At 38.7% G+C, this 23,640-nt stretch overlaps 1 protein-coding gene across 10 annotated transcripts in view; it reads left to right on the top strand.

Annotated features, from left to right (window-relative positions):
- CADPS2 (calcium dependent secretion activator 2) overlaps nucleotides 1–23,640 on the top strand; it is a 667,233-nt gene that overhangs the window by 615,142 nt on the left and 28,451 nt on the right. For all 10 annotated transcript variants that reach the window (XM_070071264.2, XM_008258272.5, XM_008258271.5 and 7 more), the window contains 2 exons: nucleotides 4,949–5,032; nucleotides 5,133–5,165. In XM_070071264.2, the coding sequence (XP_069927365.2) occupies nucleotides 4,949–5,032; nucleotides 5,133–5,165 (117 nt within the window). The remainder of the gene's footprint in view (nucleotides 1–4,948; nucleotides 5,033–5,132; nucleotides 5,166–23,640) is intronic.

The following is a 23,640-nucleotide window of genomic DNA, read 5'->3' as shown; positions in this document are numbered from 1 at the left end:
GGGTTTTCAAACATTTTTATAGTGTTTATGAGATACATCTTTATATAAAGTTGTGCATGAAATATATTCAGTATCTTCAGATATATCTTAGCATTGCAAAATAAACACCAAACAAAGCAAAGCTGCTCCTTTTGAAAAGGGGAAAGAGACCTAGAGCCCACATGTGTGATATTATTTCCCAAACCAGGCCTGATTGCCAGAGTCCAAGCCCACTGCTTACAGACACAGAAACAGAGATCCAAGGCCATGTGATAGGAGCCAGTAGTCGTGACTTCACCCTGGAGGTCCCTCAACTTTCCAGGACATCATAGAGAACTCAGCAATGCCAGAGAGGAAAAGATGTAGCTTTCCGTCCTCCAGTAGCTTTGTGTCCCCACTTCATCCAGGTTGTACTGATCAGCCTGTGCATCTCTCCTTAGATATTGTTTCACACCAGTACATAGGTGCTATGGACCACCGTAGGCAGGTAGGTTGGTATGGGACAACTACAAGTTGGTGAAAGTGGAATTCATTGCATGGGATGATGAAGATGGAATAGAAAGCGTAAGAGCTGGTCAGGGCAGATGGTCAACAGAGCCAGTGAGAAGTGACCATCTTCACAATGGGCTCCTCTAACAAGCAGTTCAATCAATTCTGGGCATGAAATAAATGATTATCAGAATAATGTTTAACTTCTAGACTCTCAACTATTCCCAGAAGGGATTTAGGGAAGGACAGACACTTTCTCACTAAATAAATATATAGATATTTGTCAGCTATCCATATTCCTTCTGATTATCTATATTTCCCTTAAATTTCTCTTAAGAATAAAATGGAGCAATAGCACTTCTAACTACCTGGATGATGGAATTAAAATATCTCCCTAATTCGGCCCTGTGAAATTAACTTGATCATATTTCTTTGTTTGGATCAGAATGCATCTGTTCAAATCAAAGTGTGTGTTCCAAAAGGATAACAGACACTAATAGAAACAGAGCAGAATACAGTAGGTCTCTATATTTTTGGGCTGGAAGGAGGGAGTAATCAGGAAAGGAATGATAAAAGAAGACAGTGTAGAGAATGCTGTTTTGCCCATTTTCTTAGATACTGCAGAACAAGGTATGTTATGAATAAACACATGCTGCCAAAGACCATTCTTCCTTCATAGAGAAGAACATGAACTAAAAAGACCTTTTAGGAGTTGGTTGGAACAAAGCTTCAAGGAAGGAGTGGATTCACCCACAGGAGAAAGAAGGCTGGCAAGAGACCATTGCACTGTAACATAGCATAAACATTCTGATTGAGGAAGGAAACCCTGTTTTCTTCCAGTTCATGATACTCTGGTTGCATGTGGGTTTTTAACAATACTATTCAATCCCAGTCTAAGCAAGCAAAACATCAGTTAACAGTTATCCCTAGTCTCACTCCTCCCACAGAAGAAACCCAGTCATTCATCATCAGTCTTATTATGGATGGCTGTCATTTAACTTGTCATGTAAATGATGCAAATATCCCTTGTATTTCATAAAATGTCTCAGCAAAAAAGGAGAGAACTGTGTCTTGAACCCATCAGTCTATAGCTGGAATCTTCCTGTCACTTCTTAGAATATATGGTTTTATCTAACATATGAGTCTTATATCCTGTTAAAATTCCACAGGAAACTTAAACCAATGCGCCTTGTGGCACTCTTAGTATTTTGTTGCACCAGTCATTTCAGAGTGCTTTCTTTCATCTTTAATTTCCTTAAGAGGATGCATCATGAGGCAAAGTCGGTAATTACCCAGACTCTAGGTGTTAAATATTATTCAAACAAACCCAGTAAATGGCATCCACAATAAAGAGCAGGGAAACAAAGAGATTACAGTGTTTCATTCCAACCAGACACTCTCAGGAGAACAGAGAGCACAAGGCAAACCCCCAAGTATTTATATACTCCCTGAGCTGTACAGAGCAAGTTCACAGGAAGCAGTTAAAGACCCAGCACCGAAACCCAGCACTTAACTCGGTGTCTTTGGAATCTTGCTGTTTTGTGCAATTAAAAACCAGATGGAAAATAGATCACTATCAGTGGAGCCTGATTTTAATAGAGTTTGGTTTCTATCACATGTACCTCAACAAAAACCTCAGAAAGAAAACCTTTCTGTAGGAAGTGCACAGCGCAGCTGGTCGGTCCCAAAGGTACAGTCAGTGCTCACCACCACATAAGCACAGTGTCCCTGCTGTCCCATGCCTCCCCAAGGACCTTTTGGGAGAGGAGAGAACCCAAGGATAGAGGTGCCTCACTTTTGTGGAATTGCAGGCAAAGAATACCGTGGCCTGGCTGCAGCAGACCCCAAGTCCACACTGAGGACTTCACAAGGACATACTCCATGCTGCTGCCTACTCTAAAGAGGAAACCCACCAGAGGGGCTGCCAGGTGCGGTAGTGGAAGGCATTTCTGCCCTAACGGGATGCTCCCCAAGTGTGTGATCTACTCTGTTTCCACTATTCTGCAGCTCAGGTCCCATGCCACTTCACAAATGAGGCTCACCTCCATCCCCCAGCCATTCTTTCTTCCCAGGTTCAGTTACACTGTTTGCCCCTCTGCACGGGCCCATAACACTTCTGCCTGGTGTCATACCCAGCTGTGTTTATGTCTGTCTCTCCCATCTCTCCGCTTAGTCTGTATGCTCCTGGAGGAAAAGGTCTAAGAATCATATTTTTGCATTTCCAATCTTAGGTGCTAAGTCACAATAATGATAACAGAATGGCATTTAGTAAGCACTTCTCATATGCTGCGTCATTTCGTGGTACACCTCAATCTTTACAACAGTGGTACAGCATGAAGGTGGAAAATGTCAGCTCTGGAACCAGACTGCCTTCCTGCTCTGCTGGCCATGAAACAGGCAGGACTCCAGCAGTCTCCTGACAGACAGATTCAGCTCAGATCTACCTCTGTAGATGCTCCGTAGATTTAATTGAATTAGACACAGCGGCTGAGAACCAAACTCATCTACTCTTCTCTGTCACTAAGCAGTCCTAAGTCTATCCTCATTCACTTGTGATTTAGGTTTTTAGACATGTAATAGTGGATAGCGATTTAAGTAATTATACCAGTAATATTACTCATTTGCCTTTCTATAGCAGTTTGCCATTTTCACCTCCACTGATCTTCATACCATCCTTATAAGGTGGGCAGGATATCTATCATTTTCCCCCCTCAGTGATGAGTGTTCTGAAGGGAGAAAAGCAGCATGGCTTGAGTTATCTCATGGCCAGACAGTGGCAAAGCAGCATCCTGAACCCAGATCTTCTATAACCATCCACAGGATTCTTGCCTCAAGCTTGCCTCGTCCCTCAGTATCATTCACATATATGCATAAACGCTCAAGAAAGCACAGAGAATGGGGTACTGTCCTAGAGCTTTCAGTGGTTCAGCTTGTCTGGTAACCATAGCAATTGTTGCAAATGAGCCAGCACACCCTGGCTGTCAAGCTTGTGTTACAGGGGATGGACATTTTCCACTGAGAAGCCATTAAGTTTGGAATTCCCTTCCCCTGGTCTGCCACAGCCCTACAGTATTGTCTGCTGGGTCTTGAAGACCACACTAAGTTGAGTTAAGCAGTCATGATTGGTAACAAATCTTAATGGAAAGGAAGAAAGTGCTAAATTGACTTTGACTTTTGAGCAGTTTATATTTTTTTTGCTATGTGTATCCCTTAGGATAACTACACAGCCATATATAATTCTCATTCTTTAAAAATAAGATTGTAGTCAACAGTTTGCACAGTTTTGTTTCTGTGTTCTTACATCATGTGGCAAGTGATGTGATGGAGAACCCTATAGGGAAGCTTCTGTTTCTTTTGCGTAAACTATTTTGCAGTAATTGATCAGCCATAGAGAAAATATGATCTCCTGTGCACTCACAGTGAGTTCTCTGGTCACCAGAGACCAATAAGCCGCGTCCCTGGAACTATTACCACTTTGTTGAAGAAGCTGCTATGTGAACAAAAACCAGCCTTTGTTAATTTCCCTTTTCGTATTTAAAAAACCTTGTCGGTATTTTCCCTTTGGGAGTGTATAATTTGTCAATAGTGTGTATTATTTTAGTTCTAAAGAGGAAAGATGTAGGGTGGTTTATCCTTATTAGTATCTCTTATTCATTGATCTCCATGACTCTCAAGAAAGTGAGCTTCTCCACATTTATGTTTGTATTCTATTACAGTGTAGTTGTCTTTGTTTTCGTTTTACAGAAATATAAACTTTTAGACAAGTAACACACTTTTAAGACTGATATTTAAAATCCGTACCCTCTCCCTCCCCAGCCACAACACACTCACTTAACTGGTGGAGGAATTCAGGCCTGAGAACTACAGGTTTGGACTGGGTCCTCCCTGACAGAGCTGGGATATGAATCTTCATTTTAGTGCTCCTTCCATTGTACCCTACAGTACCTGTACATGTTTTAGCTCCCCAACTGCTAGGTCTGGAAGCTGAATGGTTCTTACAACTGCTTGGTAAATGCTTGTTAAATAATATGGTTCCAATATTGCAAGAGCCCGTAAGTTTAACCTCCATTTCATTGTGTGCTCTGTTTTATTCCACCTCCTATGTAGAATAGGCAGAAGAGCTTGCCAGGGACAGGGTAGTAAAGTAATATATGAGAGAAAGGAATTTGATTAAACTTAACCGTCATTGTTTCTCAGCAGCTTTCTTGCAGTTGAAAAATGTTTTCAAGAATAGTTGCATTAACCTGAAGTTATGTATTAATGGTTTAAATTATCTCATATGTGTTTCCAACAGTGGGAAAGGACTTGAGAGTTTATGTTCAGAATGAGAGAATAGACAGTGTAAGTTAGTTTGACCTCAGCTGTCAATGTCATTGTGGATTTCTGTGCCATGGGAAAAATTGGTTCAGGAATTGTTTGCCCTGTTACGAGTTTGCATGCACAATCACACTCTAAATACTCACTATCAACTGTATTACAGTTTGTTTCAGTGTTGGAAGGGGTGTTGTCTAAGTTGTCAAGATATGATGAAGGCACCTTCTTTTCGTCTATCCTGTCATTCACTGTAAGTATTTGAGTGAGTTCTCTTCTGCTATCTTTTATCATAGTACTAATGCAGCAATTATAATAATTCTCGAAATTTCTTCCTTTCTTTCCTACTTAAGGTGAAAGCAGCTGCAAAATATGTTGATGTCCCAGTGAGTATTTTTTAATCTGTTTTATCAAACTATATAAAATATTTACTGGTCGCTGCATGTTTATTTCAGATCTTTAAACCAATGTCATCCCCTCAGGGATAATATATTTTCGTTAAGCAAGCACAAACCCTCATAACAAGGCTTGGCAAGGTTATCTCAGTATACTTTTTCCATCATAACTTGGGAGCTGTTATGGAGGTTAACTCATCATGAGAACATGAAACCAGAGTTGCAGAGGGAAGTTATAACACCCTAGGTTGAGATGGAAAATGCCTTACACTCTTTATAAAAAACAAATGCCTGCTCTTCCTTCCCTTTGTATGAAAGCCATAGCAATTTCTTATGAGAGTTAGAAATACATGGGTATCTCAGAGTTCATGAGGTGGGAATGAAGGGCAGAGAGATGGAGAAAGGTTGATTAATGCGTGTAAAGTTGTAGTTATATCAGAGTAAGAAGTTCTAGTGTTCTGTTGCACGATAGACAGATAATGGTAATTTACTGTATATTTTCAGAAACAACTAGAAGAAAGGGCTTTGAATGTTTTATTTATAAAGAATGTTAAATATTTGAGGTGATAAATGTATTTACCCTGATTGGACATTACAGTATATTCATATATAGAAATAGCACATGTACCCTATAAATACAATCTTTTATATATCACTTAACAATAAAATTTAAGATAAGCTCATTTTGTTGAAAAAAATTTGAAATATATGCATACAAGAGGCCGTCACGAAGTTCATGAAAATATGTATTATAAAACAACTATGCATAGGTTTAAAACCTTTTTTGCACCAAAATAAACTTACTTTTTTATTTTTATTTATTGACAAACAGTTTTTGTACATATTTGTGGGGTACAATGTAATATTTCGATACATGCATACATTTTAATCATAATATTCAGGTAATTATCATCTATCGCTTCATAATTCAAGATTTCTTTCTAGTGTGAACATTTAGAAGTCTTTCTTCTAGCTATTTAGAAAGTACAGTATGTTATTGTTAACTATTATTACCCTACTGTGCAGTAGGATTGTCTTTATAATAAAAGAACTTTTTAATTCAATTAAAATAAATCTTTCTGAGGTTTGACTTATGTATATGTGTGTGTGTGTGTGTGTGTGTATGGAGTTAACTTTGGAGAGGAACCCAAGAAGGGCGCATCTTTTGCAGGCACTTAAACATTAGATGATGTCCTCCACTTAATACATTAAAACAAGGTAAATCTTTGTGACCAAGTTTTAGTATTGACTCTCATAATCCAACTCTTTGAGGAGAGAGGTCCTGCATAGGAAGTTAGTGCACAGTGACTCCTATTGTTACTCTAACAATTAACACTCTTAAGTATGACATCAGTGATTATCCGAGGCTCTTGACGTGAGCTACCTAGGCTATAGAAGCCTTTTTTTCTTTTTTTTAAGTTTTTATCATACATTATTTTCTCTGCGTAAGCTATTTTTTAAGCTTTTATTTAATGAATGCAAATTTCATAGGTACAACTTTAGGAATATATTGGTTCTTCCTCCATATCCGCCCTCCCACCCCTACTCCCTCTCCCATCCCATTCTTCATTAAAATTCATTCTTAATTAACTTTATATGCAGAAGACCAACTCTATACTAAGTGAAGATTTCAACAGTTTGCACCCGCACACACACATACATACAATGTGAAAAGTACTGTTTGAGAACAAGTTTTGCAGTTAATTCTCATAATACAGTTCATTGAGGACAGAGATCCTACATGGGAAGTAAATGCACAGTGACTTCTGTTGTTAATTTAACAATTAACACTCTTAGTTATGACGTCAATGATCACCTAAGGCTCTTGCCATGAGCTGCCAATGCTATGGAAGCCTTTTGTGTCCACAAACTCCATCAGTATTTAGACAAGGCCATAAGCAGAGTGGGGGTTGTCTCCTCCCTTCAGAGAAAAGTACATCCTTCTTTTTTTTTTAACTTTTATTTAATGAATATAAATTTCCAAAGTACAGCTTATGGATTACAATGGCTTCCCCCCCATAACGTGCCCCCCACCCGCAACCCTCCCCTTTCCCACTCCCTCTCCCCTTCCAATCACATCAAGATTCATTTTCGAGCCAGCGCCGCGGCTCACTAGGCTAATCCTCCGCCTAGCGGCGCCGGCACACCGGGTTCTAGTCCCGGTCGGGGCGCTGGATTCTGTCCCGGTTGCCCCTCTTCCAGGCCAGCTCTCTGCTGTGGCCAGGGAGTTCAGTGGAGGATGGCCCAGGTGCTTGGGCCCTGCACCCCATGGGAGACCAGGAAAAGCACCTGGCTCCTGGCTCCTGCCATCGGATCAGCGCGGTCCGCCAGCCGCAGCGCGCTGGCCGCGGCGGCCATTGGAGGGTGAACCAACGGCAAAGGAAGACCTTTCTCTCTGTCTCTCTCTCTCACTGTCCACTCTGCCTGTCAAAAAAAAAAAAAAGATTCATTTTCGATTCTCTTTATATACAGAAGATCAGTTTAGCATACATTAAGATTTCAACAGTTTGCTCCCACACTGAAGCATAAAGTGAAAAATAATAGATGATTTTTTAAATGATGATGAAATCAGATCAGACCTATTGTCAAGTACATCCTTCTTTGATGACCATTTCTTTTTGCTGAGTTCTCACCCACAAAAGTCCTTCATGTGGGACACTTTTTGCCACAGTTAAATTTACTTTTAATTCAATTTCTCCATGAACTTTTTGAAAGTATCCTTGTAGCAATTAGGAGGAACCAATAAATCAAAGAATTCGTTTTCTAAATATAAAGTGAGACCCTGATCAATAAGGCCTTGTGATATTCTGCAGTTCAGGAATAAAATTTGAACATTTAACTTTTAAACTATGGAATGAAATAAAATTTTACTTTGCTGCAACAAATAAGTAAATAAACAAGTATAAAAGTGTTATTAAATCAGTAGTCACTCATTTTAACATTTTATCTTCCAAAGACGTGATGGGAAATAATTCAAAACCCATAAATTTGTTCTAAGATTAAGATGACATGAGTGGAAATCATGAAGTACACATAGTATATATAATCAACAAATTAGTGCAGCACTAATCACATTTATTTTTGCTCTAAATTCTATTATCACAATATCAAGGCCTAACGCATTTTGCTTAGTCATGTTTTAAGCTTAAGTATCAAATTTCAAAAATATTAGAGCACAGTGAAAAAACTTAAAATGTGAAACTAGATGGACTGGCAGTCATCTTTCCATGACTGAAGCACATCACATCTCTAGTTCATGTTAAAGAAGTTTAGCAATTTGAGTGCTGAAAAGCTTTGTATGTTAGTTGTAGGTGGCTCTTAGTTTTAGAATGCATAACTAAATTTCGTTCCCAGCTTTATTGCTTTTGTGGGTATAAATGGACATTTTAAATTAAAAGGCCCTGGATTTTCTTGTTTTTGCATAGGGTTTCTTGGAACCAGGGCATTTTATTTTATAAATGACTCACTGAGGAGTTTTTGCACACTCTTTGTCTTACCTAGAACTAGAGAATCAATACTGGGCAATAAGTAGAACTAATGTCCTGTACAGGGCTTTCCACAAGGCAGCATTGCAAAAGAACAAAAGGGAGAATTATGGGGAAGGTTTCATATTTGATATCTTAGAAAGGGGTAAGTCATCATGGATACATCTAAAATTTGTTGGACTTCCTAAAACACGCAGTCATTCATGTTCTTAGGGCTTTTAAAGTTCTTCATTTGACCCTGCAGTAGATCTACTACACCATGTAGAATTTCAGAGTTTTTATCAAGACAAGGAAGTGGCTCATTCCCAGTTAGGAAGTCCCCTCCCTTATTATCTCCTGCAAGATTTAGTTGAGCTGTGTTCAATTATTTCAGTGACTGCAGCCTCACCATAAGGCAGCCTACTTTCAGTGTAATGAATTGAAATTCTGTACCTCTGTGAATTCTTCCCATTAATCATTCTTCTAATACTTCTTCTGTATAACAGCCCTTCAAATATGGGATGACAATTGCCATGTCTCCTATTCCCAAGAGGTATTGCATCTATACATAGGCATGTGTTGTTTGCAGAACTCTCATTTTCTAGGTTAGACATCATCAACTTCTTCACTAGACCCACTAATTAAATGCTTATTTAACACATGCTAAGCACCAGGCCCTGGCATACATGCTGAAAATGTACATTTTTTGCCTCAGGTTCTTCACAGTCTAGGAACAAGATGGGAAAACAGGTGTGTCATCATGGATACTGCTAGAGAAGTCATACCCAGACTCCTCGTCCTACCAGTCACTCTCTTAGCTGACTTCCAGCTGCCAATGTCACTACTCAATCAAGTTACACCCCACCACCCTCGAGCACAGCACTGTACATAGTCTACCCATGGCATATTACTAAGAGATGAGTTTCTCCATCATATCTAGACTTCACACTTCTATTATGGCTGGCTGTACATATTAACTTTAAATGCTAGAGATCCTATTGGCTGTTACTCTTCTTTATATACAGACTCCAGCTAATAAGTCTCTCTGGAAAAAAACTCTTAATGTCTCATGAGAACAAAAATGAACTCAAATGAGATCTACATGTAAAATGCAAAACATAAAAGTTCTAGAGGGAAATGTAAGAGAAAATATATATGACCTTGGATTTGGTGATGAGTTTTTAGATACAAAACAAGACAACATGACTCCTGAAAAAAAAATGATAAATTGAACCTAAAAATTGATAATTGTGCTGCTTTGCTCTGTTGAGAGAATGAAAGAATAAGTCTCAAATGAGAATAAAATATTTTCAAAATGTGTATTTGATAAGGACTTGTATCCAAAATGTTCATGGAACTTTTGATACTCAACAATAAGAAAGCAGACCACCCAGTTTTTAAAATGGGTGAATGATCTGAATGAGTACAGCAGCAAAGAAACACAGATATCAAACAAGTGTATGAAATGATGTGTGGTATTACTTGTCATTAGGGAAATGTAAATTAAGACAATAATGATATACCACTGTGTACCTGTTAGAACTGTTAAAAAAATCTGCTAACAGCAAAATGTTTAAAATAAAAGAAAGCAGTAGGAACTGTTACTCATTTCTGGTAGAAATGCAGAATGGTACAACTGCTTTGGAAGACTTGTAGTTTCTTAGAAAACTAAGCATGTCTTATGTGCAACCAACCAGTCATAATCCTTAGTATTTATCCAACTGATTTGAAAACATATGTCCATACCAAAGCCTACATTCAAATGTTCACAGTGTCTTTATTCATAATCAAAACTGGAGCCAACCAAAAATATCCTTCAGAAGGTAACTAGATAAAACAGGCAATAGTACATCCATACAATGGAATATTATTGTTCAGAAAAACAAAAACAAAGAACAATGAACTGTCAGGTCATATGAAGACACAGGTGGATCTAAAATGAATATTGCCAGCTTTTGAAAAGACTTCATGCTGTCTGATCCTACTTGTATCCTTCTATAAAAGCAAAACTATAAAGATTGTAAATGTATTAGTGATTGCCATGAGACCACATTTGGGGAAGGCTGAACAGGTGAAGTGTGGGGGCTTTCTTGGGGCAATAAAACTGTGCTATATTATGCAATCAAGTATCCCCTCTTCCCCCAGAGCAGAAAGTACTGTATCATCAATGTAGTCTGTCCATGGCACATTACTAAGTGGTGAGTTTCTCCCTGGGATCTGGACTGTAATGGTAGATACATGGCACTGCATCTTTAAAGAACCTAACGCTATAGCAAAGATATGTGAAATAATTGAGGTTCTTTAAGTGTGGGCTGTACACAGTGACTTCCTTCCACACAGTTTAGGATGAAAGGCAGGTAGGTAGTAGAGTGACTGCAACAGCCTGACAAATGCTGCCTCACCCAGTTGATCAAGGTCAACACCAACAGAGTTTGTTAATATTTTCCCTTGATGTGGTGTGACAAAATGGCAATTTACCTCTGTGGTCTTCCTCCAAAAAATCTTTAGCTCCAGTCTAATCATGAGAAAACTCTTACACATCTCATTAAAAGGTATGCCACAGATGGTTAAGGGTACTCAACTTGTCAGGGTCCTCAAAACCAAAGGAAGTCTGAGAAACTCATACAACCAAGAGGAGTCCATGGAGACACAATAACTAAATGTAGTGTGGTCTCCTAAATAAGATCAAGGAACACAACAAAATCATTAGGAAAAGACTGAGGAAATCTGAATCAAGTGTGGACATGAATTAATATTGCATTATATGTTCATTAATTGTAACAAATGTACCGTACATAATGTAAGATGATAATAATAGGAGGAATTGGCTGTGGAGTATATATGTAACTCTACCATCCCCTCATTTTTTCTGTAAGTATAAGATTATTCAAAAATAAATTGTTTATTTTAAAAGTAAGCACTGGAGCCGGTGCTGTGGCATAGTGGGCCAACCCTCGACCAGTGGCACCAGCATCCTATATGGGATTGAATTGAATATGAATTGACTGTTCCTCTTCTGGTCCAGCACTCGGCTATGGCCTGGGAAAGCAGTAGAGGACAGCCCAAGTGCTTGGGCCCCTGCACCCATGTGGGAGACCTGGAAGAAGCTCCTGGCTCCTGGCTTAGGATAGGCCCAGCTCCGGCCTTTACAGCCATTTCAGGAGTGAACCAGTGGATGGAAAACCCTTCTCTCTGTCTCTCCTTCTCTCTATAATTCTACCTCTCATATAAATAAAATCTTTAAAAATTTTTTTTAAGTGAGCACTGGTCTAGGACTTAAAAGAGCTGAGCTGTAATTCCTTTTATACAGCTATACTCTCACATTAACTGTATGGCCTTGGGCATTACTTCACTTAAGTGGCTTCATTTTGCCACTTAATGGGTGAAGAAATTATACTGCATGAATCCTTCTAACTATGACAGTGTTCACATTAGCTTTGCAACCAGGAATACTAGGACAAAGCCAAAAACTCAGTAGGATTAGAGCATTAAACACAAAAGAAATACATGCTGGCTACCTATAATTTAGGTAAGATGTATTTGATAGGCATATATGTTCAGGGAGCGGGGTGGTTATTTAAAATGACAAATCAGGTAATGGAATGTGCAGAGGCTGCACAACAGAGGGATTCAGCAGGCTGAGGAACCAGACTACTTATCTGTGAAACTTTGCTTACTGTCATTGTGACCTTGAACACTGGTTTCTTGGCCTATACAATAGACACATCTTGTGTGACTTCCTGTGAGTGTGTACTTTTCAGGGTTACTGGAGTAACTATCATCTATCCATACTGTTATTATGGATTACAGTAAAAACTAGTGTCCAGATTCTAGAAAATAGACATTGCTTTCTACACTATAGCAATCACATCTGTATTGTGGAAAAATCACACAATTCTCTTAAGAATGACACATTTGGGGCAGGCATTGTAATGCAGCAGGTCAAGTTGCCATTTGGAGCCCTAGCTGTTCAGCTTCCTATCTAGCCTCTTGCTAATGCACCTAGTGGGCAGCAGATGATGGCCCAACTACCTGGGTTCCTGCCACCCACATGGGAGGCCCAGATGGAGTGCTGCGCTCCTAGCTTCAGCCTGACCCAGGCCTGGCTGTTGTGGGCACCTGGGAAGTGAACCAATGAATAAAGGATTCTCCCTCCCTCCCTCTCTCCCTTCCTTCCTTCCTCTTCCACTCTCCCCCCTCCTCCCTTCCCCATGCCTTTCAAGTAGATGCAAATAATAAACATTTAAAAACAATGATACATTCCTTTTACTTCCCCCTATAGGGCTCAGCCAGGATACTTAAAGTGATCTGGAAATAATGGCTTATTAGGAGGTGAAAAGAAGGAAATCTGACTGTTTCCCCAGAAGAAGGGAAAATATCTAAGACAAAAGATAGCATTCTTCAATATGTGCGCAGTTACCATTTAAAGAATATATACTCTCAATCCATATCAATAAAGTGAGTAAAAGTAGGAACGAAGACTAAAAATGAATGGGAGGCAGAATTGAAATCAGTGTATGGAAAGACATTGTTTGAAAAATTAAAGTTGTTTACAAAGGTGACATAGTAGAAGCTGTGCCGCTGTTAGCCAGATGTGATAGGATTTCTGCAGTATGTAGGAAATTGGAAATTGGACCAGATATAAAAATACCTTTCCAACTTTGCTTCTGGAAATTTGTTCTTTAGGTCTTATTAGTTAAAGAGCATTTTGGTGTGTGTGTGAGAGAGAGAGAGACAGAGAAAGAGAGAAGGGAGAAAGAGGAAAGAAAGGAAGGAGAGAGATGCCTGTTGAAAAGCTCTTGTTCACATTATCACACACACTGTATACAATCTCTGAGCTACACACTGAGGTAATTCAGTGAAACAAACCTGGAGGACGTGGCAAGGATTTAAATGGCCAAGAAAAAAGAACAGTGAGGAAGAAGAGACTGTCGCCCATTCACTGGCTTCCTCATTGCTGGTGCCTGACCTCGTTGTCTATCCTACAAAGAGTGTGGAGATGGCTTTTCTTTCTCTCCCTTAGTAGTTCTCTCAAGTATACTCTCTTCTTCATGATACTTGTCTGAGATTTCCAGCATTTCAGATCCCCAGGATGTGGCTGAAATCCAGCTCACTGCTGTACTGACTTGAGTTCAAGTCCCACCTCTCCCCTTACTGGCTGTGTGACCAGTGGGCTTCCGTTTTCCCACCTGTGCAATTAGGGTAACAGTAAAATCCACGTACTGGTTCCCCCATGAGCTTTTATGTAGATTGGGTGAGCAAAGGGATGTGCAGGTGCTTTGTAAACATAAAGCACCATTGAAGTAAATGGGATTGTTGGTCCTTCTGCCTGTACCTTGTTTCCTGCTCCCAAGCGTTCCTCTGCAGTTTCCATCCCCACTTCAGAATGTGACCAGCTTCCACAGGATGGGGAATTTGAGATATTGTTTCATTCACTTTCCTTTGATTTTAGAATAGCAAGCACCTCGCATATATCAAATACTAACTTCTACAGTTGTAATCCAGTGACACTGCTATATACCCTCCTTCCATCACTTGCTTGCTTCTGATAATTGTTTATGACTTGGATGAGGCCACCTGAATACACAGTACTTTATGTCGGAATGAGAGCTAGGCAGAACCTGGGGAGTGTCCTGCTCACTGAGACATAGTCACCTGGAGAGGGATTGCACACCAGACCAGACTAAGGACCACCATTATAGGCATAGAGGAGCCTGGGCACTGTGCTTACTACGAATACTTTTGAAAAGTTTGGGAACATTTTACTGAAATAGAAATATAGAAATTGATGTATAAATGTCAAAGTAATGAAGGATATGTTAAATAGTGAAAGAAAAATAATTGATACTTGGATTAAATAATCTTTGTAGAATCAAGTCCTGTGTTCCCTAATGATGAGTAATAAGTTATTACTGAATCCTAAATGCCAGAGCTGAGATATGTAACACATTCCTACCACAAAATCAAACTTATATGACATTCTATTGACTTATTTCTTACAAGATAAACTTTTTCTTCCAATGGTAATGAATGGCCAGATGTAAGTATTTCATTTTTGAAGCATGTAGGTGATTGTACATAAACATGTCACAGCTCCACTCCTTATTGTTCCTTCAAAGCAAGCTTCTCTATGTTACGAGAAATGCACTTTTAAATTAAGTCAATTACATTGTAGTTTCTAATTAATCTTTGAGACTGGAATAGTATATTTCAAAACGTGTCTCCTTGTTAAACAGACACCATGACAGTGTTTGTGTAGTGTATTGTTAACCTCCAGTGGAAGGTTAAACAACTCCTTCTGTATCTAACTCTGCTGCTGTGAAAAATGAGTGCAGTGTTGCACCCACCTACCTATGAATGGGGAAGGCAAAGACTTGCACCTGTGGGATTAGGTGCAGCAGCAGGAAGTAAGAGCATTTGCAGCATGTAATTAGCAAGGAATTTTTTTCACTTTTTTTTAAACACCGTGTTCATCTTGCTAGGTTAACTAGTGATTAACGCTTGAAAAAAAATTGCCGGAGTCTGCACACTTAAATTCATTCACTCACTGATGTATTCAGTTACTTAGCCAGCTAATGTCAGAGGAACTCACCTTAAAATACTTTACTTCCTTACATAGTTATTGATTTCTTTATGCTCATAGGACTTTTTTTTATCTTTTTGTCGTTCACTAGCCAAATCTAATCTTTTTTGGTCAGAAAAGACTTAAGAACTCTTCTTTTTATTTAGAGATTACTACCTTAATACACGATATATTTTAGTGCTTACCCAATGGAGGATCTCAAAAGTTTAAAGGGAAGAATGAAAAAAAATCATTTCACCTCTCTAAGTGGCATATATATATATATATATATATATAGTGTCTGCTATGTAGTTTCCAATTATTATTTCCTCATATTAAGACAACTAATTTAATTACCAATTAGGAAAATATTTCTAACTATAGCTCTCTAGGATATAAGATTATTGGTAAAACCTCATCCAAATCCACAGGTGCTAAATTTTAACAGGTTGCTCCTTTGATAGAGTTGGTAGGCAGCCACTTGTATCAGAATGTGTAATTATATTGTCTCTACAATGTAGTCACACTCATTCTTCTCATTTACACACCAAAATACATACACAAATTTAACAGTGTGCTTAGTTCTCGTTAATTATACTTTATTGTCTGTTAAGAAGATAACATTGATAATAGAATGCAGTGACTTTCAAAGTACATAAATTTTACATACAATGAGAATCTTAGCACAAAGGAGCACTGAACCAGCGATAATGTCTTCTATCCAAACACGTTTGTACTGTATGTAGAAACTGTTTAAAAGGAAAATTGCATCTTTTCAGCAATTTATCAGAGATAATTACCCTTCATACACCAAATGAAGGATAAAGTGCTTTAAAGAACTATAATTCTAATTGGTAAATGTCACCAGCTGTTGCAGTTCCTCTTACTTGTGTATATTCTTTTAATGATTATAGTCTCATGCCACAGCTACATGAAAATATATTCACTAGGTGTGAAATTCCCATATGTCACAGTTTCAAGAATAGGTAAACAGCTCAAAGATAAAGAAAGAAAGAATGCTAATGAGGAATGTAAGAATTCTAGGTTTTGTTTTCCATGCAAGTTACTTTTAATTTGCTGAAAGGAAACAAAATGAAATGGAATTTCAAAAAGAAAAAAAACTGTTTGTCAAAGCAGACTTTTAGATGAGGTTTCTGTTACACCCTAAACCAGAGATAATTTCCTTAGAAAGTTATGAAATTATCTTACTTAGAGATTTCAGTATTATATCCCTCAACCTGCCAATAGGGAACACTATTTAGATTCTTATTGACTTCCACTGTAAGGTACTAGTTTTAGATGGTGAACGATACACTTTTCTGGTCAGTAATAGCTAAGTTTATCTTGGAAGTAATCAATGAAACAGAGAAAAAATTATCATCATGTCCATGGCAACTGATTGCTGTTATTAGTCTTCCATCTTCCTGGCCGTAACTGGGTTTCCACTGAATATAATGGATCCAGTGATTGGTTTAAGCCTCTGAGCATAGTTTCCCTCTAAAGGACAGAAATAAAACTGGGGTTGGGTAGGGGAAAATGGTGGGCAGGCTAGCCTCTCCTTTGTCTGTTCTTCAACTCCCAGTTTAGCTGGACTGCACTCAACTGTCTTGGTGGTTATGCATATTATATAGTTAGTAGCATCTTGTTTCCAGGCACCTGACTGAAACACAATTGCTGAGCTAACCTTCTGTTGCATGTAAAAATCTTTCTGTTGCATGTAAAAGACGGTTCTCACGTGATTTTCATTCAATGGCAATGTGTTTTCCAAATGCTCTCATTTGTGGTGTTTTGACAAACTTTGAGAAGCACAGAAAGAAATATTTAACCTATGGGTTAGTTGCCCTCCTTATTAATAGCAGTAACCTTTGTACAGACCACCTTGCCTCATCAATAGAAAAACTGATAAACAGAGGCTGGCGTTGTGGTGCACCAGTTAAGCTGCTGTCTCCAATGCCAGCATCCATATGAGGGCCAGTTTGAGTCCTGGCTGCTCTGCTTCCAAACCAGCTCCATGCTAATGTGCTTGGGAAAACAGTGGAAAACGACCCAAATGTTTGGATCCCTGCCAACCATGTGGGAGACCTGGATGAAGTTCCAGGCATTTGACCATTTGTGGAGTGAACCATATGATGGGGGATCTCCCTCTCTCCCTACCTCCCTCCCTGTATCTCTCTCTGTCACCCAAAAAAGAAAACAGCATAAGTTTTTATTGATTATCCTTATAGTCACTTAGACATTGTTATTATTTATTTATTTGAAAGACAACATTACAAGAGGGAGAAACAGAAGCAGAGAGAGAGAAAGTAAGATCAGTCTTCTATCTGCTAGTTCCCTCCCCAAATGACAGCAATAGCCAGGGCTGGGCCAGGCTAAAGCCAGGAGCCAGGAGCTTCATCCAGGTCTCCCAAGTCTGTTCAGGGGCCCAAGCAGTTAGGCCATCTTCCACTGCTTTCCAAGAGGCATCGGCAGGAAGCAGGATCAGAAGTGGGGCAGCTGGGATTCGAACCAGCACCCATATGGGATGCAGATGCAGGTGGCAATTTAACCCACTATGCCACAATGCTGGCCCCTAAACTTTCAAACATTGCACATGAGAGTTATGCATAAAAATCATAAAAGAATGCATGTGTTCAGTTGCCTCTGCTATATTTGAACTAATTGGCCACAGTATGTATGGCTGCCCTGAGGGAGACCCAGTGAAGACAAGTAAATGGTTCAAAGTTTAACTAATTTTGTTATATCAGCATAAAGTTGAAAGCTTCTTGAGTTTATGTAGTATATGACTCCCTGCAAGCTAAATGTACAAGCAATAATAAGAAATTGCAGTGATTCTTAATGTACAGAAATAACATTAAAAATAAAATTGATTTTTATAAATAGAATGAGTAGGATACATTCATTGTCTATAGTATACATTGGTTAAGAGAGAGAGGCAATTTTATTATGGTTTATAAAGCTTACCCATCCCCAGAAATTGGAAGAGCTTTCTGTACTTCACTTAGGAACTGTCCTAGCTTTGCTCAAATGTATACCTTGAATTATTTCTCCAGGAGAAGGAATACTTAAGTGATCGGTAGCATCTTTTACCTAATTTCATAGCAAAATTTCCTTTTGCAAATGAATCTATTGATGAATGTTGTAAATGCATCCTATGGCCATGAATAGTGCCAGTCTAAATGGGTTATCTGAGCTTCAATTTTACTATTTTTGTTTTTATTAGCATTATACTCTAATCAAACTACTAATACAGTACAGATTATGACTCAATCCCCAGTCTAAATGATGAAAATAAATATTTTTATTAACTAGTCAAATTATGTAAAACTCAAGAAGAAGCTAGATGGTCATTTGTCCTGGTGATTAAGACACCAGTTAGGGCGCCTACATCCTATGTTGGAGTACTTGAGAATTAGTTCTGGGGTCAGTGCCGTGGCATTGTGGGTAGGGCTGGGGCCTGCAGTGCCAGCATCCCATATGGGTGCCAGTTCAAGTCTCAGCTGCTCCACTTCCAATCCAGCTCTCTGCTAAGGCCTGGGAAAGCAGTAGAAGATGGCCCATGTGCTTGGGCCCCTGCACGCACATGGGAGACCCAGAAGAAGCTCCTGGTTCCTGGCTTCGAATTGGTGCAGCTCCGGCTGTTGCGGCCATTTAGGGAGTGGGCCAGCAAATGGAGGACCTCTCTCTCTCTCTCTGCCTCTGCCTCTGCCTCTGCCTCTCTGTAACTCTGCTTTTCAAATAAATAAATATTTAAAAAACAAACAAAAAAAGAATTAGGTCTAATTCTGATTCTAGCTTCTACCTAATACATACCCTGAGAGATAGCGTAAATTCTTGGATCCCTGCTCCCCAAGTGGGAAACCTAGATTAAGGTTTTGGTCCCCAGCTGGGCAGAGATGCAGCTATTGCAGGCATTTAGGAAGTGAACCAGATGATGGGTGCTAACTTGCTCTCTCTCCACTCCCTCCTCCTCCTCCTAAGTAAATGAATAAATATTTTTAATATAAAAAAGGGAGAGTCAAAGACAAGTTGAAAAGGAAAAGTTTAGCAGACATTCAGGCTTCTGGCCTTCCTAGACCTGATTTTGTAGTCTATAGCAAGGAGTAATTACCCTACCTACCCTTCCTCCTCTAACTTTAGAAGATACCAAATGTTGGATAGCTTTGAAAAGTAATCTAAGTTACATATCTGTCTACACATAGGAGAGTAGCTTATTGATATTGCATTTTTAACATTTATTTAATAAATATAAATTTCTGAAGTATAGCTTTTGGATTATAGTGGATTTTCACCCCCCATGACTTACCTCCCACCTGTAACCCTCCCATCTCCCGCTCCCTCTCCCTTTCCATTCACATCAGGATTCATTTTCAATTATCTTTATGTACAGAAGATCAATTTAGCATATATTAAGTAAAGCTTTCAACAGTTTGCACCCACACAGAAACACAAAGTGTAAAGTACTGTTTGAGTACTAGTTATACAGTTAATTCACATTGAACAACACATTAAGGACAGAGATCCTACATGGGGAGTAAGTACACAGTGACTCCTGTTGTTGACTTAACAATTGACACTCTTGATTATGGTGTCAGTAATCACCCTAGGCTCTTGTCATGGGTTGCCAAGGCTATGGAAGCCTTTTGAGTTCGCCAACTCCAATCTTCTTTAGACAAGGTCATAGTCAAAGTGGAAGTTCACTCCTCCCTTCAGAAAAAGGTACCTCCTTCTTTGATGGCCCATTCTTTCCACTGGGATGTCACTTGCAGAGATCTTTCATTTAGGTTTGTTGTTTGTTTGTTTGTTTTGTTGTTGGTGGTGTTTTTTTGTTTTCTTTTTTGTTTTTTTTTTTGTTTTTTTTTTTTTGGTTTTTTGTTTTTTTGTTTTGCCAGAGTGTCTTGGCTTTCCATGCCTAAAATACTCTCATGGGCTCTTCAGACAGATCCAAATGCCTTAAGGGCTGATTCTGAGGCCAGAATGCTGTTTAGGACATCTGCCATTCTATGAGTCTGCTGTGTATCTCGCTTCCCATGTTGGATCGTTCTCTCCTTTCTAATTATATCAGTTGGTATTATCAGACACTAGTTTTGTTTATGTGATCCCTTTAACTCTTAATCCTATCATTATGATCAATTGTGAACTGAAATTGATCACTTTAACTAATGAGATGGCATTGGTACATACCACCTTGATTGGAATCCCCTGGTACATTTCTAACTCTGTCATTGGGACAAGTCCGATTGAGCATATCCCAAATTGTACGTCTCCTCCCTTTCTTATTCCCACTCTTATATTTAACAGGGATCACTTTTCAGTTAAATTTCAACACCTAAGAATAATTGTGCGTTAATTAAAAAGTTCAACCAAAGGTATTAAGTAGAACAAAAAAAAATACTAAAAGGGATAAAGTATTAAGTTGTTCATCAACAGTCAGGACAGGGGCTGATCAAGTCACTGTTTCTCATAGTATCCATTTCACTTCAACAGGTTTCCTTTTTGGTGCTAGGTTAGTTGTCACCGATCAGGGAAAATATATGATATTTGTCCCTTGGGGACTGGCTTAATTCACTCAGCATGTTTTCCAGATTCCTCCATTTTGTTGCAAATGACCGGATTTCATTGTTTTTCACTGCTGTATAGTATTCTATAAAATACATGTCCCATAATTTCTTTATCCAGTCTACTGTTGATGGGCATTTGGGTTGATTCCAGCTCTTAGCTATTGTGAATTGAGCTGCAGTAAACATTAAGGTGCAGACAGCTTGTTTGTTTGCCAATTTAATTTCCTTTGTGTATTCCAAGGAGTGGAATGGCTGGGTTGTATGGTAGGGTTATCTTCAGGTTTCTGGGGAATCTCCAGACTGACTTCCATAGTGGCTTAACCAGTTTGCATTCCCACCAACAGTGGGTTAGTGTCCCTTTTTCCCCACATTTTCGCCAGCATCTGTTGTTGATAGATTTTTGTATGTGAGCCATTCTAACCAGGGTGAGGTGAAACCTCATTGTGGTTTTGATTTGTATTTCCCTGACTGGTAGTGATCCTGAACATTTTTTCATGTATCTGTTGGCCATTTGGATTTCCTCTTTTGAAAAATGTCTATTGGCCAGCGCTGTGGCTCACTTGGCTAATCCTCCGCCTGTGGCGCCAGCACTCCAGGTTCTAGCCCGGTTGGGGCACCAGTTCTGTCCCGGTTGCTCCTCTTCCAGTCCAGCTCTCTGCTGTGGCCCAGGAAGGCAGTAGAGGATGGCCCAGGTCCTTGGGCCCTGCACCCACATGGGAGACCAGGAGGAAGCACCTTGCTCCTTGCTTCAGATCTGCACAGCGTGCTGGCTGTGGCAGCCATTTGGGGGGTGAACCAACAGAAGGAAGAACTTTCTCTCTGTCTCTCTCTCTCTCTCTCTCACTATCTAATTCTGCATGTCAAAAAAAATTGTAAAAACAAAAAAGAAAAGAAAAGAAAAATCTCTATTGAGGTCCTTGGCCCATCTCTTAAGTGGGTTTTTTGTTTTGTTGTGAAGTTTCTTGATCTCCTTGTAAATTCTGGTTATTAATCCTTTATCTGTTACATAGTTTGCAAATATTTTTTTCCCATTCTGTCGGTTGCCTCTTCATTTTCCTGACTGTTTCTTTTGCAGTACAGAAACTTGTCAATTTGATGTAATCCCAATTGTTAATTTTGGATTTGACTGTCTGTGCTTCTGGGGTATTTTCCAAAAAGTCCTTGCCTGTGCCTATATCTTGCAGGGTTTCTCCAATGCTCTCTAATAATTTGATGGTGTCGGGTTGTAGATTTAAGTCTTTAATCCATGTTGAGTGGATTTTTGTGTAAGGTGTAAGGTAGGGGTCTTGCTTCATGCTTCTGCACGTGGAAATCCAATTTTCCCAGCACCATTTATTGAATAGAGTGTCCTCACTTCAGGGATTGGTTTTAGATCCTTGATCAAATATAAGTTGGCTGTAGATGTTTGGATTGATTTCTGGTGTTTCTATTCTGTTCCATTGGTCTATCCATCTGTTTTTGTACCAGTACCATGCTGTTTTGATTACAACTGCCCTGTAGTATGTCCTGAAATCTGGTATTGTGTTGCCTCCAGCTTTGTTTTTGTTGTACAAGATTGCTTTAACTATTCGAGGTCTCCTCTGTCTCCATATGAATTTCAGCATCATTTTTTCCAGATCTGAGAAGAATGTCTTTGGTATTTTGATTGGCATCGCATTGAATCTATAAATTGCTTTTGGGAGAATGGACATTTTGATGATATTGATTCTTCCAATCCATGAGCATGGAAGATTTTTCCCTTTTTTGGTATCCTCTTCTATTTCTTTCTTTAAGATTTTGTAATTCTCGTCATAGAGATCTTTAACATCCTCGGTTAAGTTTATTCCAAGGTATTTGATTGTTTTTGTGGCTATTGTGAATGGGATTGATCTTAGCAGTTCTTTCTCAGCCATGGCATTGCCTGTGGATACAGAGGCTGTTGATTTTTGTGCATTGATTTTATATCCTGCTACTTTGCCAAACTCTTCTATGAGTTCCAATAGTCTTTTAGTAGAGTTCTTTGGATCCCCTAAATAAAGAATCATATCATCTGCAAAGAGGGATAATTTGACTTCTTCCTTCCCCATTTGTATCCCTTTAACTTCTTTTTTTTGCCTAATGGCTCTGGCTAAAACTCCCAGAACTATATTGAATAGCAGTGGTGAGAGTGGACATCCCTGTCTGGTACCAGATCTCAGTGGAAATGCTTCTAGCTTTTTCCCATTCAATAGGATGGTGGCCATGGGTTTTTCATAAATTGCTTTGATTGTATTGAGGAATGTTCCTTCTATACCCAATTTGCTTAGAATTTTCAGATATTGCATTTCTAAAATAAACTTTATCTTCGAACTACTGTTGATAAATAGTGATTAGAAGCAATGATACTCTACAAAAATGGTTTATGTTTCACTTTGTAATATATTGTATTTTTTGCCCAATATGTTCCTGGTAATATTTTAATCAGCTTAATAAGAATATTTAATTTGTATTCCTTGAGCACTTATAGTAGTCAAGAAAGCCAGCCCAAGGAATGCTAACTTTTTTTTTAATATTGATAAACTACCCAGTGATGACGAAGGTGAATTGTATTTACAATTAGGAAATTATAATTGCTTATGGAAATTTTTTGCTAAATTCCTTCATTTACACTGCTTTATGCTACTGACCTTTCAAAATAGTCATTTTAAAAAAGGTATCTATAGATTGACAACCACATATTTGTAATCATGTTACTAATAATAACTATGATCTCAAGTTGTAAACATCAGTAATAGATGGTTTTATTTACTTTAATTGTGGAATTTATTGGAGGTACCCATTGTTGATTTGGTTGTGAGTATATTTTACTTTTTTAATTTTCAAAATTAAAGTTTTAGAATTTCCCAGGTTATGATTAAATTATA

The sequence above is a fragment of the Oryctolagus cuniculus genome, chromosome 3 (assembly GCF_051225735.1).
Source record: "Oryctolagus cuniculus isolate XC-2025 breed Fujian yellow rabbit chromosome 3, ASM5122573v1, whole genome shotgun sequence".
NCBI classification, from domain to species: domain Eukaryota; kingdom Metazoa; phylum Chordata; class Mammalia; order Lagomorpha; family Leporidae; genus Oryctolagus; species Oryctolagus cuniculus.
Note: the sequence above shows the minus strand (reverse complement) of the source record. Positions and strands in the feature narration are given on the sequence as shown.